At 41.4% G+C, this 15,877-nt stretch overlaps 1 protein-coding gene across 1 annotated transcript; it reads left to right on the forward strand.

Moving 5' to 3' along the window:
• The first annotated feature begins 408 nt into the window (after window positions 1-408).
• Window positions 409-15,252, forward strand: LOC119525768 (collagen alpha-1(I) chain-like). The gene is made up of 4 exons (XM_037824560.1): window positions 409-693; window positions 776-1,088; window positions 10,330-10,435; window positions 14,475-15,252. The coding sequence occupies exons 1-4, from the start codon at window positions 409-411 to the stop codon at window positions 14,587-14,589; spliced, it is 819 nt and encodes a 272-aa protein (XP_037680488.1). The 3' UTR covers window positions 14,590-15,252.
• The last annotated feature ends 625 nt before the right edge of the window (window positions 15,253-15,877 follow it).

A 15,877-nucleotide genomic window follows, 5' to 3' on the forward strand; every position in this document is an offset into this window, starting at 1 on the left:
GATGATATTTTACCCAATGCACATTAACCTCCGAGAACTGAACACCAGGGATGAACCCATGGACCACTGAATCGCAGCAGCTTCCCCCATCCCCTCCCCTCCACCACGAACATCCCATTCCCAACCCACCCCCCTCCCGCCCATGGATGTTGATTATGAAAAACATAACAAATAAACTTAGTTCAGTTTTTATTCCGTCTCTAGTGTTTGCTCTGTTGCTACATGATGCTAGCTCTCTGATTCATGGGTATCTTCCTCCTTGGGCTCCAGCAAAACAATATCAACGTTCGTATGCTGCAATACTCTGAGAACCCTTATGAGATCCCTGGCGTGGAAACCATCTAAGACCCCGATAGGAATACACAGGAACAAAACCCGGATCATACCACCGCCGAGCCACGCAGGAATATGAGGAAGACACAGTATGAACACACTTTCTCCCATAGCTCCGCCGGGCCCGGGGAGGCCTCCAGGCCCCGGGGACTCGGGCAGGCCGGGTCCCCGCTCCCCCGGACCCTCGGGGAACTCGGGGTCCCACAGGCGGGGGGAAGCTTTGAGCGCGTCTACCGGGGCCCAGAGGGGGAGGGGCGGCCCGGGACCAAGGCCAGCCGGGTCCCCTCCCCCGGGGCCTTCCAGGCCCCCCACAGACCCCGGCCCCGCCACCCAAGGGGGAGGAGCCAGAGGCCTCTGAATGTAAGACATTTGAGGGCCTCTGCCGGGGACCCGAGGGGGCGGGGCGGCCCGGGATCAGGGCCAGCCTGGTTCCCTCCCCCAGGCCTTCAAGGCCCCCCACAGACCCCCGCCCGGCGACTCCCGCCCGGGCCGGGGCGGGACACTTTCAGTTTGCCATTTTGGGAGGGGGCTGGCGCGCCCCCGGAGCCCCGCCTCCGGGCTCCGCCGGGCCGGAGGAGGTCACCGGGTCCCGGGGAGTCAGGCAGGACAGGTTCCCGCCCTCCGGGAGCTTCGGGGGTCTCGGCGCCCCACAAGCGGCGAGGAGAGCGGGCGGGGCGGGGCGGCGCGGCGGCCGGGCAAGGCAAGCCGCGTGCCCGGCATGGAGCTCACCGAGCCTCCCCAGCCCCCCGGGCCAGGTGAGGGGGTCCCAGGGGGGCCGGGGGGGGCTCCCGGCAGGCCCCGCCCACCCCAGATTACCCGGGGGCCGCGCGAGGGGGGCGGGGGTCAATATTCTGAAAAGTAAATTATAATAAAGATACTTTTATTAAAATTGGACAACATTGAAATACACAAAAGCTCCATTTATGTAGTTCTTACAAATGGGAATTACAGACATATCAAATAAACACAGAGTTTTGATTTCCAAAGTTACCTTCCAGGTAATTTAGGGCCACTTATACCTCTCTTTGTTTCCGTTGCTCTTTTTAAATATAATCAGCTGCCTTCAGGAGGAGCTGCATAGTAGGTAAGAAGAATCATTTCTGGTTTAGCAAAGATTACAAACCTTCATAATTACTTGTCCAAATTTAAGATCTGTTCCTTAATATATTAAGTATACTCAAAAATGTATTCATTTAATTTTAGGCATTTTACATAACATACTTAATGCCACCATTTGGTGTCATTTTATATCAAGGAAGCTTTGTGTGTCATTGATGAGAGAATTATATAAAACTGGAATAGGGCTTGACAGGTTGAATCAATCCTCAAATATCCATTGTGGCAGAATGGACCAGCAACCATATACAAATGTACAAACACACACACACACACACAAACACACACACAAGCATTTTAAAAAGACATTTAAAAATTGTCTTCCAGAAAGAGCCTTCCTTGTAACAGAAGGATGGAACCAATATTAAATACAGAGATGAAATATATCTTCTTGATGGACAACTGTGGAACAGACAATTGAAATGTTCAAGACTCAATAAAACTTCTGATGAAGTCATTTTCATGGCGAAAAACTATACTTTAGTTTTTGAAATTGTTTTAATCATGGACAGTCCGTGGTCAACATGCAGATTTCTCTAAGAGAAGCAATTACTTAAGCTAAATAGCTAATGTATTAGCAAGGATTCTCTAAGAGTAAAGCATTTTGTGCAAATATCATAAGATAAGCAACAAAACTCAGCTTCCCACAAAGCCAAAAGGAGGTTTAGGCCTCCGCAAAGGCAGTAATGTAAAGGATGAGTGACTGGATATGGAAATTAAGAAAGATAGAAGAATTAACAAAGATAATGAATGTCCAATTGGGTAACAGGTGAAATGATGACAGTAATATATATGGAGTTTTCAGGAGAAGTCACTAAAAGTTCAAGGTAAGATGAGGAGTTTGGTTCCAGAACTCTGCTTGATTATGAAAATTTGGGAAATTACCCAAAACATATACACAAGTATATAATGCTCATTGTATATATCAATTTGTGAAAAATAATTCCTCTTAATTATATTTTTCCTGTTGGTTTGTGTTCAGATGTATTCTTATGTGTGTGTGAATATGTGTGTGGTAGACTGGATAATGTCTCCCACAAAGACATGTTCAAGTCCTAACCCCTGGTACTGTGAGTGTGAACTCATTTATTAATAGGATCTTTGGAGATCCTTTTAAGATGAGGACAAATTGAATCAGGATGGGCCTTAATCTGGTATGAATGGAGTCTTTATGAGCAAACAAAATTTGGACAAGAAAGTACAAGAAACAGGAGGGGACAGGAAGAGACAGATCAGTATGTGAGGATGCAGAGAACGATTGCCAGCAAGCTACCACCAGCATGCTATAGACATTGGAGGAGGCATTCCCTGCTGAGAGCTTGATTTTGGACTTGCAGCCTCCAAGGTGTAAAACAATAAATTTCTGTTATTTAAGTTTGTGGAATTTTGTTTATCACATTCCTGTCAACAGAAGACAATACTTATGTGTCTACAAAAATTCGTGTGTGTGTGTGTGTGTGTGTGTGCGTGTGTGTGTGTGTGCGCGCGCGCGCACGCGCGCATCTGTTTAAACTTACATTCTCCCAAATAAGGACAATATAGGCTTTGGATTCAGATTGAGCTAAAATAAAATCCTGGATCTCTTGCCTGTCAAACATGCTTAAGTTTCTAAACTAATTTATTTTCAGGCACTGTGTGCCTGTTTGAAACTGCTACATACCCCAGGGAAGACTATGTCGTTTAATGAAATATTGTGTGTGCAGACTTACTATTGGTGGTATATTTTGACTATGTTGTTTCCATGGAGATGTGATGCATCCAACTGCAGTTGAGACATTTTGATTAAATTATTTCCATAGAGGTGTGACCCCATCCCATTCAAGATGGGTCTTGTTTAGTTTATTGGAGTCCTTAAGAGAGCTCAGGGGCTGACACAGACCCAGATACCTGGAGATGCAGATAGAAGGACATTTGGAGATGTTAAGAGATTAAGCCCAGAGTTTGCCCTGGATAAGCTAACAGAGGACCCACAGATTCTTAGAGGGAGCATGCACAGGATCTGAGAGGGCAGTTAAAAGAGACAGAAACCCAGAGACATTTTGGAGAAAGCCATTTTGGAACAAGAATCCAGGAGTAAAAGACCAGTAGATGCCAGCTTTGTGACTTCCCAGCTGACAGAGGTATTCCAGATGACATCATCCTTTTTTCATTGAAGGTATCCTTTTGTTGATGCCTTAGTTTGGACGCTTTTATGGCCTTAAACCTGTAAATTTGTAACCTAATATATATCCTTTATAAGAGCCTATCCATTTGCATAATAGCAGCTTTAGCAAGCTGGAACATGCCTCATCTAATATTACATACCAACTTGAGTTATATGTGGATACTTCATACAAAGCAGTGTAAATCCTAACACAAAGTATTCAATACATGTTAGCTATTTGATATTGATAAATATATAGTTAAGGATGTGAATATATCAATATATTTATAACCACTGCTCTAGTATGAAACACAGTTTTCATCATTGAATATGGGAATTATTTATTTCTCATCTCTCTTCAGTCTCCATGAATAGTGGAAAATATTCTTTATTCCTTGAGTTTTTGCAGATGCTTTTTGGAAACAATAAAATTATATGAAAAAGACAGTAAAAGAATATTAATTCTACTTGGTGACTCTTACTGCCCTTGAGTGCAGTATAGTTGGATATATTCAAATAGATCTAACTTTTTCTTTTACTTTGACCCGTGTTTCATAGGTTTGCATCTATAACCAGAGTGCTCAACATTATTGGTGAAATGGTTTCCTAAATTGCCATAGGGTAGAAAAGATCAATTTAATTCATAAGGTCATAGCTTGTGAAAATATTGCATTCAAGGCATTCTAAGCTGTGACTTAAATCCTAAAAATGTTTCTGTGAAGTGTTTCTGCTTCATATGTATTGATTACATGGACATCTAGGTATCACGTATGTATTTTTGTGTCAAGGACTGTGTATCTGTGGATTCATTGGCTCACAGTGTAATGCTGGTAATGTATTGGCTAACAGGTGTGTCTGCTTGTAATCAGGAGAACTCAGTCAATATTGATGTATTCACCTCAAAAGCCACATGGAGGATTAGAGATATAATTAGCCTCTGGATCTAACATTTATAGGGTGTTTGATTTTATTTTGTTATTTAAGTCTGTCAGCTCTCCAAAGGATAGAAGTAGGCCCACTGGCAAAATACTATTCTTTGGCTTTTTATAATGGAGGGAAGAAATACAGAGATTATTTTTTCTCCTTGTGTTGTTAAAAGAGTTCAACAAAATCATTATTTGTTTGTTTATTTTTCCTGTCTCAATACATGAGCCACCTATGATCATGGGCAAGGCAACATATATAACTTTAAAATTATAAAATCTCCCACCTCTGTCACCAAAACAACCTCATGTGACTCAAACACAATCATATTTTAAGAAGCATAGTTGCTTGGGAATTAATTAGCTGGAGTTTCTTTGTTTTGTTGATTATGTTTCTTTTAGCTCAGTTAAAATTAAATAGAATCTATTAATGTCTTCCTGAAAATGAAAATTAGTATAAGCTGAAATTCAATGTGGTGTTTGAATGGTGGTTAATTTTATATATTTTTCCTCCTCTCAATTGTATATTATTATAGTTTTATCAGACACTTATCAGTATCAAGGAACTCTATACAAATTTGTCTTCAATAATTAAAATAATTTTGTAATTTCATTTTCATATTAACTGTAATTTTTGCAGTAAGGAGTGTTTCAAACTATGGTAATGAGACTTGTTGCAGTGCCAGTAGAGGAAGAGAAGAGAAATGGGAAATAAGAAGAATTTAATTTTCTTCAGATTCTAAATGAGAGTTCTTAGATCTATTATATGATTGACCTCAAATGAAAGTGTCTAGTTACCAGAGAGATAAACAGGCCTGCTGTGACGGGTGAATTGGAGGCTGTTACTTCATCTAAAAGAGGCAGCACCTCCAGGCTCTAACACACTTCTGCCAGCAAAACAGGAATCCTATATTGAAATAACTCAAGATTTCTCAGGAGAGGACAGGTATCTGAATTGTGTGTGCCTGCATGTATAGGTGTGAATTCTTCCAACAAACAAAATAATTGTTCAAAATTTTTTAACATTTTACTCAATCTCTTTGTTGCACCACTTTTCCCCAATCTGGCTCAGAGATTACCAGTTTGCAACCTCTAACTTATCGTTATCATTGCACATATTAATATTATCAGTATGTATTAAAATTTAAGTGATTTAATTTAGTCAATACATATTCTTATAACAATTAATGCATCACATGTTTTTGATAGATTTGTTAAGATTATATATAGAGTTGGCTTGGTTTATTAGAAAGAGCAACAGTTTTTGAGTCAGACAATTTTGGGTTTAATACCCAGTTCTGCCACATATTAGCTATAAGACTTTGAGAAATTTGATTGAATTTATTGTGCCTCAGCTTTCCCAAATGCAAAATAAAAATAATGCAGTTTACATTGCAGCATCACTGTGAGGAACAGATCAATAGTTGGATAAAGCTCTTTTATCATATCTGGCTTATAGTAGACAATCTTTGGTTCATCTACTCAAAGATATATTATGTAATAATTAAAATTCCTTTTAATGAAAGCTAGGAAATATCTTATGTCTTATTTTACTGATAAAACATAAATCCCTGGATAATCTTATATATTCTAAGTGTACTATGAATGAAAAAAGGCCTAAGCACCCCACAAGTTCAAAATTCATTCCTCCATCCACCCACCCATCCATCCATCCATTTATATGTCATTCCATCCATCCATTCAATACTTATTAATTAATTAAAAATATGTGGAGTACAAACTGTCTGCCAAGTACTGTGCTAGATATAACTTACTTAAACACAAAAATAAATTGCAATCATTGTTTTAGGAGTTTTGAAAGAACATAGTATTGAGAAAGAATAATGGTGGAGGCAATGTGGTGGGGGGAGAGAGGTAAAATTTATATTTGAGGGGATGGCAACTAAACCAAAAAAAGAAAATGGAGAATTTGCCAGTAAAACAAAAAGTTGGTGTTAGAGTGTACCTGACAGTGGGGAAAAGAATAGATCAAGTTTCCTGGGAAGAGTTATTCAATAGATAATTGAAAGAAGTTAATTGAGCTGGATTGTATGACAGTTATAGCTCATGTCACTAACCTCTCCCACTGAGCTGACACTCTTCTCTATCAACGTTCACTAAGTCAAGTGGCACCAGTATACAATATGGAATCTATTTTCCTTTTCTTTTGTAAAACTGTGATATGCCTAGATTAGGCAAAAATTACATCCCAGAAGTAATAAAATTGCACCACTATAATGCAGACAGTATTAATAAACATCATGCAAATGCATGATTCAGTGAAATGAGCAAATGCAATTGAGAGAGATGACTGATTTTTAAAATGAGGGAAACTGAAGAGCTACATAAAGAAAGGACATTACAGAGAAGAATAAAACATGACCTTCAAATAAAATGAAACACTCTTTGCAAATCTCCAAGGATGAAAGGTTTTACACTGAGAAAACCATCAATAAAACTTGTGTTTACCACAATCAACAATGATCCACCTCCCCTACCTCTTGCCAGAGATAAATAGTCCTTTATTCTGTGACTAAAATCTATTTACTAATAACCATAAGAAATTGAATCACTGCTCCTAGTACCCAATGATTTCAACTACTAAATGTCCTTCGGTCAGCACCTACTGCTATATACTTAACATAATGCTAAATATTTTTACTTTTTTCATCTATAAGTTTAGCACCTGTTATGTGCAAGATAATGTCTTATAGCTCACAATGCAAATAAAGTAACATTCAATTACTATTCTAAATAATCAATAGGGGAATTTAAGAGATATATTTCCAATCATGTTTGAGAGTTGTTTTTAAAGAGATTTGAGCTTGGGACAGAAAATGCTAGAGGCAGAAGGAAAGAAGGATTTAACTCTGGGGAGAGGGTCACAAAACGTTCCTCAGGAAAAGAGCAAATTATGTGGTGGTCTTTAAAAATGCATAAGTTCACCAGTTGTATGGGTGAATACAGTAGAGATATCTAGAGTTTTAACCTGTTTTGGAGAGTCAAATCTTGTACACATGGTACTGAGGACCAAACAAGACATAATATGTTGAACACTGAAATGTACCTTATTAATTAGTGTCATCACAGTTCAGGCAAGACAGGCAAAGGTGTGAATTGTTATCAAATAAAATATCTTAGAGAAGAAAGAATTTGGACTGTGACTGTGAAGGGACTCTAGGATGTGGAGAGCACATAGTGGCCATGGAAAGTTATACAAATGCAAAATAGAAGGATTTACAATTATGAAACAGACTACTAGGGTCCATGTACCCTATCTTTCCTCCAGCTACTACAGATGAGCTGCATATGTTATACAAAGCCAACCCTTCTATTATTGCATTTGATCCCATATCCTCTTGCCTATTAAAAGGCATTTTAGTGACACATGATTTTATCTTCTGTTCTAGATGTTTTCATAAGCTTAAACATGTATTATAATTTCTAATTACATAAAACAAACTCTCTCTTGATCTCACTTTCCTCTCATTTGGTCCCTAAGTGACACTAGTATTTCAGTTTCATTCACATCAAAATTCCTGAGAGTTTTATCTACTTCTTTTCTCTACTTTCTCTTCAAATATTCTATAATTTTTATTATCTGTTCTCTATGGATACCCTCTTCAACACAAGTACCATTGTCAAAATGGCCTATGACCTTCATATTTTCAAATAGAATATTTAAAGTCTCAGACCTCATCATTCTTTATCTTCACCTTTCACATTTCATCCAACCTCATTAAATCACTTTTTCAATTTGTTTTCAGGACATGACATACTCCTAGTTTTTTTTCCACCTTATTTGCTTCTCCTCTATGTTCTTTGCTCATCTTACCTTATATTACCAACTCCTAAACAAGGATCAGTTCTCAAATTTCTTTTATACCATGCCTATAAATATTATTTTGGTGATTTCAAACAATCTCATGATTTCAAATGTTATCTACATGGTAATGCCTCTCAAATAATTTTTCCCAGTCCAAACTCTTCCCATGCTTCACTCTCATATGTTCAACTGCCTACTTGGCATCTCAACTTAAATGTCTAAAATATATCTCAAAATCATATTCCAAAAGGAATTCTTCATCCCAAACTTAACCAAAGTTTCATCTTCCCACAATGATATCTATCTCAGTTCATGGGAATGCTGTCTTTCCAGTTGCTAAGCCAAACCCTTTGGATTCCTTCCTGAGTTTCAACCACTAAATCCCATTGGTTCTACCTTCTAAATATATTTAGAAACCCCACCTCCTCTTCTAACATCCTGGTCCAAGTCAATATTATCTCTTGCCTAATTAATTGTAATGGCTACCTGACTTTTCTCATTTTCAGATACCTTATAGTTTCTTAAAATAAAGTAGTCCATTGTTTATTCAGCAGACTGAAAATATTTAAAGTTGTATCTCAAAACATGTCATTCTTAACCCTCACACAAGGGATGGAGTGCATAATTCACTTACAGTCAAAGCCAAAAACCTTCCAGTGACTTACAAGATCATATGTGATCTGGTCCCTTGGTACTTCTTTGACCTTATCTCCTTCCCTTTTCTCCTAACTCACTCTATTCTAGCAATGCCAACAAACTTGTTGTGTCTTGAATATACCTAATGCTTTTTGTGTTAGCTCTTTTCTCTGGGACAGTCTTCTCAAAGATAGTTTCATAACTATGTCCCTCATCTCACTCAGGCCTTTGATTATCTTTTTGAATATTCCCTATCCCCCACTTTACCTACATTATTTTCCTGTATAATTCTGATCATCATACCTAGCTACCTACCTATTTATAGCTCATATTTATTTGTTAATGTACATCTTCATGAAGGAAAGGATTTCTTTTGTCTCCTTTTTCACTACCTAAGCTTTGATAATTAAAAAAGCATTTGGCACATGATAGAAAATAAATATTTTGTAATGAGTCAATGAATAAATGAATGGGCCAGTTTTAATTAGATTAAAGTGCTATAGAGCATTAAAATAATAGTGAGATATAATAATCCTATAAAAATTATGCATGTGTAAATTAACTGTGTCAGAAAGCAGAATGAAGGTTTTGAAGCCAACACAGCTTGCAGCATCTGGAAATCAGAACCTTGTAACTTCTGTGCTCTGATTCTCTGCCTTTCCTCCTTTTACATATCTCACTATCTAAGAGAGTCAGGGATTCTAGCTCAGAATCTTTGCCAAACAGCCAAATTTATACCTAGAATTGAATAATAATAATTTGGCTTTATTACACTTACACAAAAATATTTCTATTTAGAGCAAACAATAGTGGCTTTCTGAAGTGGGCTCCCTCCCCTTAATCTGTAACAAGAGAGTCCCCTTCCCCCTCAACCAGTAATGACTGCAAAGTAAACATTAAAGCCCTGAGAGGAAGGGAGTGAAACTGTGCCATTTTAGGGAGTGAGACTTGCGGATGTATGCATTAGCCAAGCGTAACCATTCCAATAATTAACCATTGCACCAGCCTTGAGAAAATTTCTCAAGGTTGCTAAAGACCTTAAGCACCCATTAATTAGCCGTCGACTCTGCTTTTGTCAAAGTAGCTTGCTTGCATTTTCAGGATGTGATTTCTGCCTATATAAGTCTCAAGCACTCTCCAGGCGGCTGCTGCTCACTGAACTCCCTGCGCGGAGTGACAGGCAGCAGCCGCCAGCTAGCCGACTAATAAAGGCTCTTTTAAATTCCGTTTGGCTGTCTTGTACCTTAACTCGCGGGCACCATAACATTTGGAGGCCCCAGCGAGAATTTTCTCCTCGGCGTACTCCGAGGCTTATCGGTCGAGACGAGGTCTGACTACCGGTCTTCCCCCAGGGGGGCGCGCTGAGAGACGTTCCTCAGCCCCGGTGGAGAACCGAGTGGTCGGGCCTCGAGATTCGAAAATCTGCCTCTGGAGCCATCTGGACATGGGCCCACAACGGTAAGAGATCTCTAATCTGGTCTGGTGGGGAACCCCTTTAGGGTCTTTGGGAGGGCTGGACGCAGCCGTAACTCCGAGACCCGGCCTCGGACCACGACGGTGGCTGGTGGCCTCAGGTTTTAGGTTCTGGTACAGGTTTGGAATTGGTCTCTTAGCGCAGACTTAGTCTCTGTTTTGTGTTTTGTTGTTGGTGTCTTTGTTCCGTTCTGTTTCTGTTTTGCCAACTGTCAGTCCCATAGGGTCAGTCTCCATCTGCTTCCGCTTGCTCTCCGTTGCAATGTTTTTTGAAAAATGTTCAGGACTTCCGCCGCCGAGCTGCAGGGTTGGGGGCTACGGTCAACCCAGGAGCTCTCCGGGCCCTTTGCAAATTCAAATGGCCAACCTTTCCAAATTCTAATTGCCCCCCTCCCAGGGGACTCTAAATTTGCCCCTGTTTGGGAGTGTGGGCCAAAGCCCCACTGAACAGCGTATTTGGGCATCAAAAACAGCCACATGGAAAGGCCAAGGTCAGGGGGCAGGGGGAGATTAGTGAAGACAAGTGGCTTCTCTGCGTTCAGCCAGGAGGTGGGGGTGGGGGCAGAGGCTCCCCATGGGGCACGGTAAGCCTCACGCTCATCCCTGTGACTGAGCTGTGCTGGAGCTGACCTGCCAAGTGACAGCTGTCCCGCTGGAGCCCACCTGTCTATGTCTGAGGCACCATGGTGGTACGAGTGCTGCATGTCCTCACGGGAACCCTGCTAGGGGCCAGAGGCCACTTCCCTGGGCAGGGGGCGAGGCAGGCCACCTGAGGGCAGGGAGGCACGGGCTGCCACTCGGCTCCCTGGGACTAAAATTGTTCAACACCTAAACCTCCAAAAAGCAAGATGTACTCATTCTAAAGGGCCACCCAAAAGGCCACCAGTCCTCAACCCCCCACAAAATAGTCCCCCCTTATCATGGCCCTCACCTTATTCCATAGGACCCTCTGCCCCTAGCGCGGGGCCCTTTCCGGGAATAGTTCAAGTTCCCCCCTACCCTAAGTTCAGGAGGACCCCTTGTTCCCACTCCGGAGTTTGTAAATAGCTTTTAATACTCATTTTTAAAGTAGTTTTATATTGCAGAAGTTCATGGTATGTCATTTAATGCAAAGATAAAACCATTTTACTTCAATGTTATTAAAAAGGTTTATTTTATTAGGAAATAAATGTGTTATTGCAGTGTTTTGTGGCCTGTTTAAAGGCTTTTGTTTAGCAAAGTGAATGTAGAGTACAGTAAAATGTTAAGTTGCCATCTACTTTATGAAATCCACCAACTTGAAATTTTTTAACTCTATCAATAAAGTGAAATGTGCAATAGATAGTAAGTATGCAGTCATGTTTTTATGTCATGTTTAGAAATCCATGAAATTGCTCCACTTACTAAATTTTTGCTGATGGCTGAATTGTAAATTAATAATAAGATCATGCCCTTAGCAAATATTCAGTTTTGTTTAAAAATTTAAGTTAAGAGATTTCTAGAACATTCCTTTCTATGGTTCTTAAATAACATAAAGTAATTGTACAATGTTGCTAATAGTGAACCTAGCAAGCTGCATTCAAATTCAAATATGTTGAAATGAGTAATCCAACAAAATTATATTTGGAGAAAATCCTCATCCCTTGACCTTGTGTAAAAAAAAAGTTCTCTCCTTCCAGTGAAAAATTATCACAGAGGTTCATTAAATGAGACTCTGACCCAGTGTTCTTACTGTATTTTACATGTGCCCCCCCTCCAAACTCCCGGCGCCGCAGCCCACCTGAAGCCAGGCCTGAGGCGCCATGCCCCTTGGGGAAAGACTCAGTCCTTTATTCGTTCGGGCCCCTAATGCTGAGGCCCAGCTGCTCTACCTCACCGAGCTGCGCAGGGGTCCCTGCTGCTAACTCCCTCCTCAAGGAGGGACCCAGAATTTAGTTTCTGGTCTCTCCATCCAACCCTGCTCCAGCTGAAACTTTTAGTATTTATTCTGGGCAAAAGCCCAGACACCATACTTTATATTGATTGCTTCAGTTTATATTTATTAAGCACCTACTGTTTTAGTTGCTAGGAATACAAGAGGGTCAAAACCCCCAACAAATAATCTCTTTGTTAGAGTCCATTTTCTTTACCCATCAGCCCACATAGGACAACTATCAACTTCTGCAAACCCTTTTCACGTCAGAAGAGAAAGAGAATCCGTGCCCAGGGATGGAAACTAGTCGTGGGGCCAGACGATCTACCTACCACGGAAGCAGACAACCTCGAAACCGTTTTTCTTTTCACCCGACCCTGGTGGGACCCTAACATGAATTAAGGTAAGAAGACTCTCGAACGGTACCGCCAGACTCTAATGGGGGCTCTCTGAGCAGCAGCGCGGAGGCCTACAGATATGTCCAAAGTAACTGAGGTAACTCAGGGGGGCCACTAAGTCCCCTGCCACTTTTCTAGAGTGCCTCCAGGAGGCTTACCAATTATACACCCCTATAAATCTGGAGGCACCAGAAAACAGGCGAGCAATTAATATTGCTTTTGTTGCCCAGTCAGCCCCAAATATAAAGAAAAAATTACAGAAGTTAGAAGGCTTTGAGGGAAAGGTACTAAGCGAGTTGGTGAAGGTTGCTCAACAAGTTTTCACTAATAGAGAGTGTTCTGAAGATTTAAATAAAAAAAAAATGGCAAAGGTCCTACTTGCCATGAGTGAAAACCAGGTGCGGAATAAAAACCGAAAAAGGAACCAAAAATTCGAAAAAAAGTCGGGAGGAGGTAATAGACTGTCCAGTAAGAAAGAAGGACAAAGAGGGCCCCCTCTAAGCCAAAACCAATATGCATTCTGTAAAGAGGAGGGAGCCTTTCAGACTCTAAAAACAGGCACTCACTCGAGCCCCAGCCTTAGCACTCCCAAATCTCAAAAAGCCGTTCCAGCTGCATGTAGCCAAGGCACAAAGGGCAGCAAAAGGAGTGTTAACACAGTGCTTGGGGCCATGAAACGCGTCATAGCCTATGTTTCAAAGCACCTCAATCTGGTTGCGGCAGGCTGGCCTAACTGTCTACACAGACAGCCGGTATGCATTTGCCACCGCATACTTGCATGAAACCATCTACCAGGAATGTGGTCTCCTAACCTCCAGAAAAAAATACGCCCGAGGCAAAAAAAAAAAATGCTTTCACCAGCCAGACGGCCAAAGAAGCAGCCCTAAAACCAGTGGGGCCTCTTCAAGCTTTGCCCCTCCTACTGCCCCGGGTACTAAAAGCTACCCCAACTTATACAAACTCTAATATTCGGCTACTCCAAAATCCTCCTACCAGAAGCACTGGGAAGAAACTTAATTTTCCAAACGCATCAAAGTACACACTTGAAAAGGACAAAATTAGCTAAGCTGCTAAAACTGACTTTTACATACGTAAGCTTTTTCAGTTAGCAAAAGAAGTAAGCAAAAAATGTCACGTCTGTGCTCAAGTCAACTCAAGCCATGTAAGTACCCCTGCTGCCGCCAGTCACTGCCTAAGAGGTCAACTTCCAGAAAAGCAATAAAAAATAAACTTCACAAAACTGCCTCCTAGACCAGGGGAATACAAGTACTTACTTGTGCTGGTGGACACCTTCTCAGGATAAGTTAAAACCTACCCAACTAGGTCAGAGTCAGCTCAGGTAGTAGCTAAGAAATTATTGGCTGAAATTGTCCCTTGGTTTGGCCTACCAGTAGAAATGGGGTCTGAGAATGGTCCGGCTTTTATAGCCCAAGTTACCCAAAACTTGGTAAAAGCATTAGGAATCAAATGGAAGCTACACTGCATCTACAGACCGCAAAGCTCAGGACAGGTAGAAAGAATGAATCGGACACTTAAGGAAACCCTCACCAAACTTAAATTAGAGACTGGCGGAAACTGGGTGAGCCTTCTTCTGTTTGCCTTACTTAAAGCTAGGTGTACTCCTTATGTAAAAGGTATTACTCCATACGAAGCCATGTTCGGCAGGCCACCCCCGCTCCTCCCCAAGTTAGGGGAGGAGCAGCTTGCCTCCCTGTCTAACTCTGAACTTCTCAAGTCCTTACAGGCTTTACACTACAGCTCCAAAAACATCCATCACGTCGTCAGCGCCCACCGTGCGAAACCTGACACCGCGGAAGAAGAAACCCCTACTGCTGAACCTGGTGATTTAGTGTGGATCAGAAAAAGGAATCCCTCCTCCCTTGAGGCACGCTGGGCTGGGCCTTAACAGGTGATTCTAAGTACACCGACTGCCATGAAAGTCGCAGGTAAAAGATTTTGGATACATCGCTCACAAATTAAAAAGGCAGACTCCGACCAGAACGCAGAATGGTCCATACAAAAAAACATCAGATCCCCTAAAACTTCGGCTGCAGCGACGTACGCCATTATGCTGACTCTAGTAACAATGCTAGCCGCCGAGAACCCCCATCAAGCCACTAATTATACGTGGCAGTTAACTTGCACCATTGATGGAACAGTGGTCAGCCAGATTAGCACCCCTGGCAGCCCTAAATTTGTTTTTGACCTATGTAAACTCTTTGGGAGACTCTGGAATCTACCAGAAGCTGTAAATACCTATTTGAGAGGGGGAAGGGTAGAGCTTTGGGGCTTCAGTTGTGGTAAATTAGAACTGGAACGAGGGCTATGGCGTAGTCAACATTATATCTGTCTGCAAAAAGTGCCTCAAAGTGTGGGGGAGAGGATGATTATTTCTGTTATAGTTGGGGCTGTGAAACCATAGCCCCATGGAAAAATGTAGATCATTTATTAAAGGTCACCAGGGAGATAAGGCCAGAAGCTCCTATTAAAAATTGTGTAATTGGGAACTGTAACCCTGTTACTGTTGAACCACAGCAGCATTGGGAAGATTCCCAGTGGTTGGGGGGAAAAACGTGGGGATTGCGCCTATATGTATCAGGATATGACCCCGGAGTGTTATTCACTATTCAAAAAAGGAAAAGTCCTAAGCCCTTAAATCCAATAGGGCTCCTGGACCCCATCGACATCAAAATACCTGTAACAACTACTCCTTTCCCACTTACCCGTCCTTACTCCACCATAAAAAGCCACCCCTTATCTCCAAAAGCAACTCCCCTCCCTCCACCTCCAAACTCCCGACAAGAGTCTCTATTCAATACACTTAAACTCATGTTTAAATTCTTAAACCAAACTTCCCCCAACTTAACTGAAGATTGCTGGCTATGTCTAAACCCCAAAGCACCCTATTATACAGGCCAGGGAGCTAACCGGAGTATAGGAGTAACTAACAATGACATTCAAAATGTCTCCCTATCAAATATTCACCAAAATTCACACTATTGTCCCTGGGGCACTACCCCTAAGCTTACTTTAGGTGACTTTCAAGGACAAGGACCATGCTTCCAGTCCCCTCAATTCCCTCTGTCTACTTCTCCTTACGTTAATTCTTGCACCTCTGTAACCATTTTTAGCAACAGC

The sequence above is a fragment of the Choloepus didactylus genome (assembly GCF_015220235.1).
Source record: "Choloepus didactylus isolate mChoDid1 chromosome 26 unlocalized genomic scaffold, mChoDid1.pri SUPER_26_unloc2, whole genome shotgun sequence".
Lineage (NCBI taxonomy): Eukaryota > Metazoa > Chordata > Mammalia > Pilosa > Megalonychidae > Choloepus > Choloepus didactylus.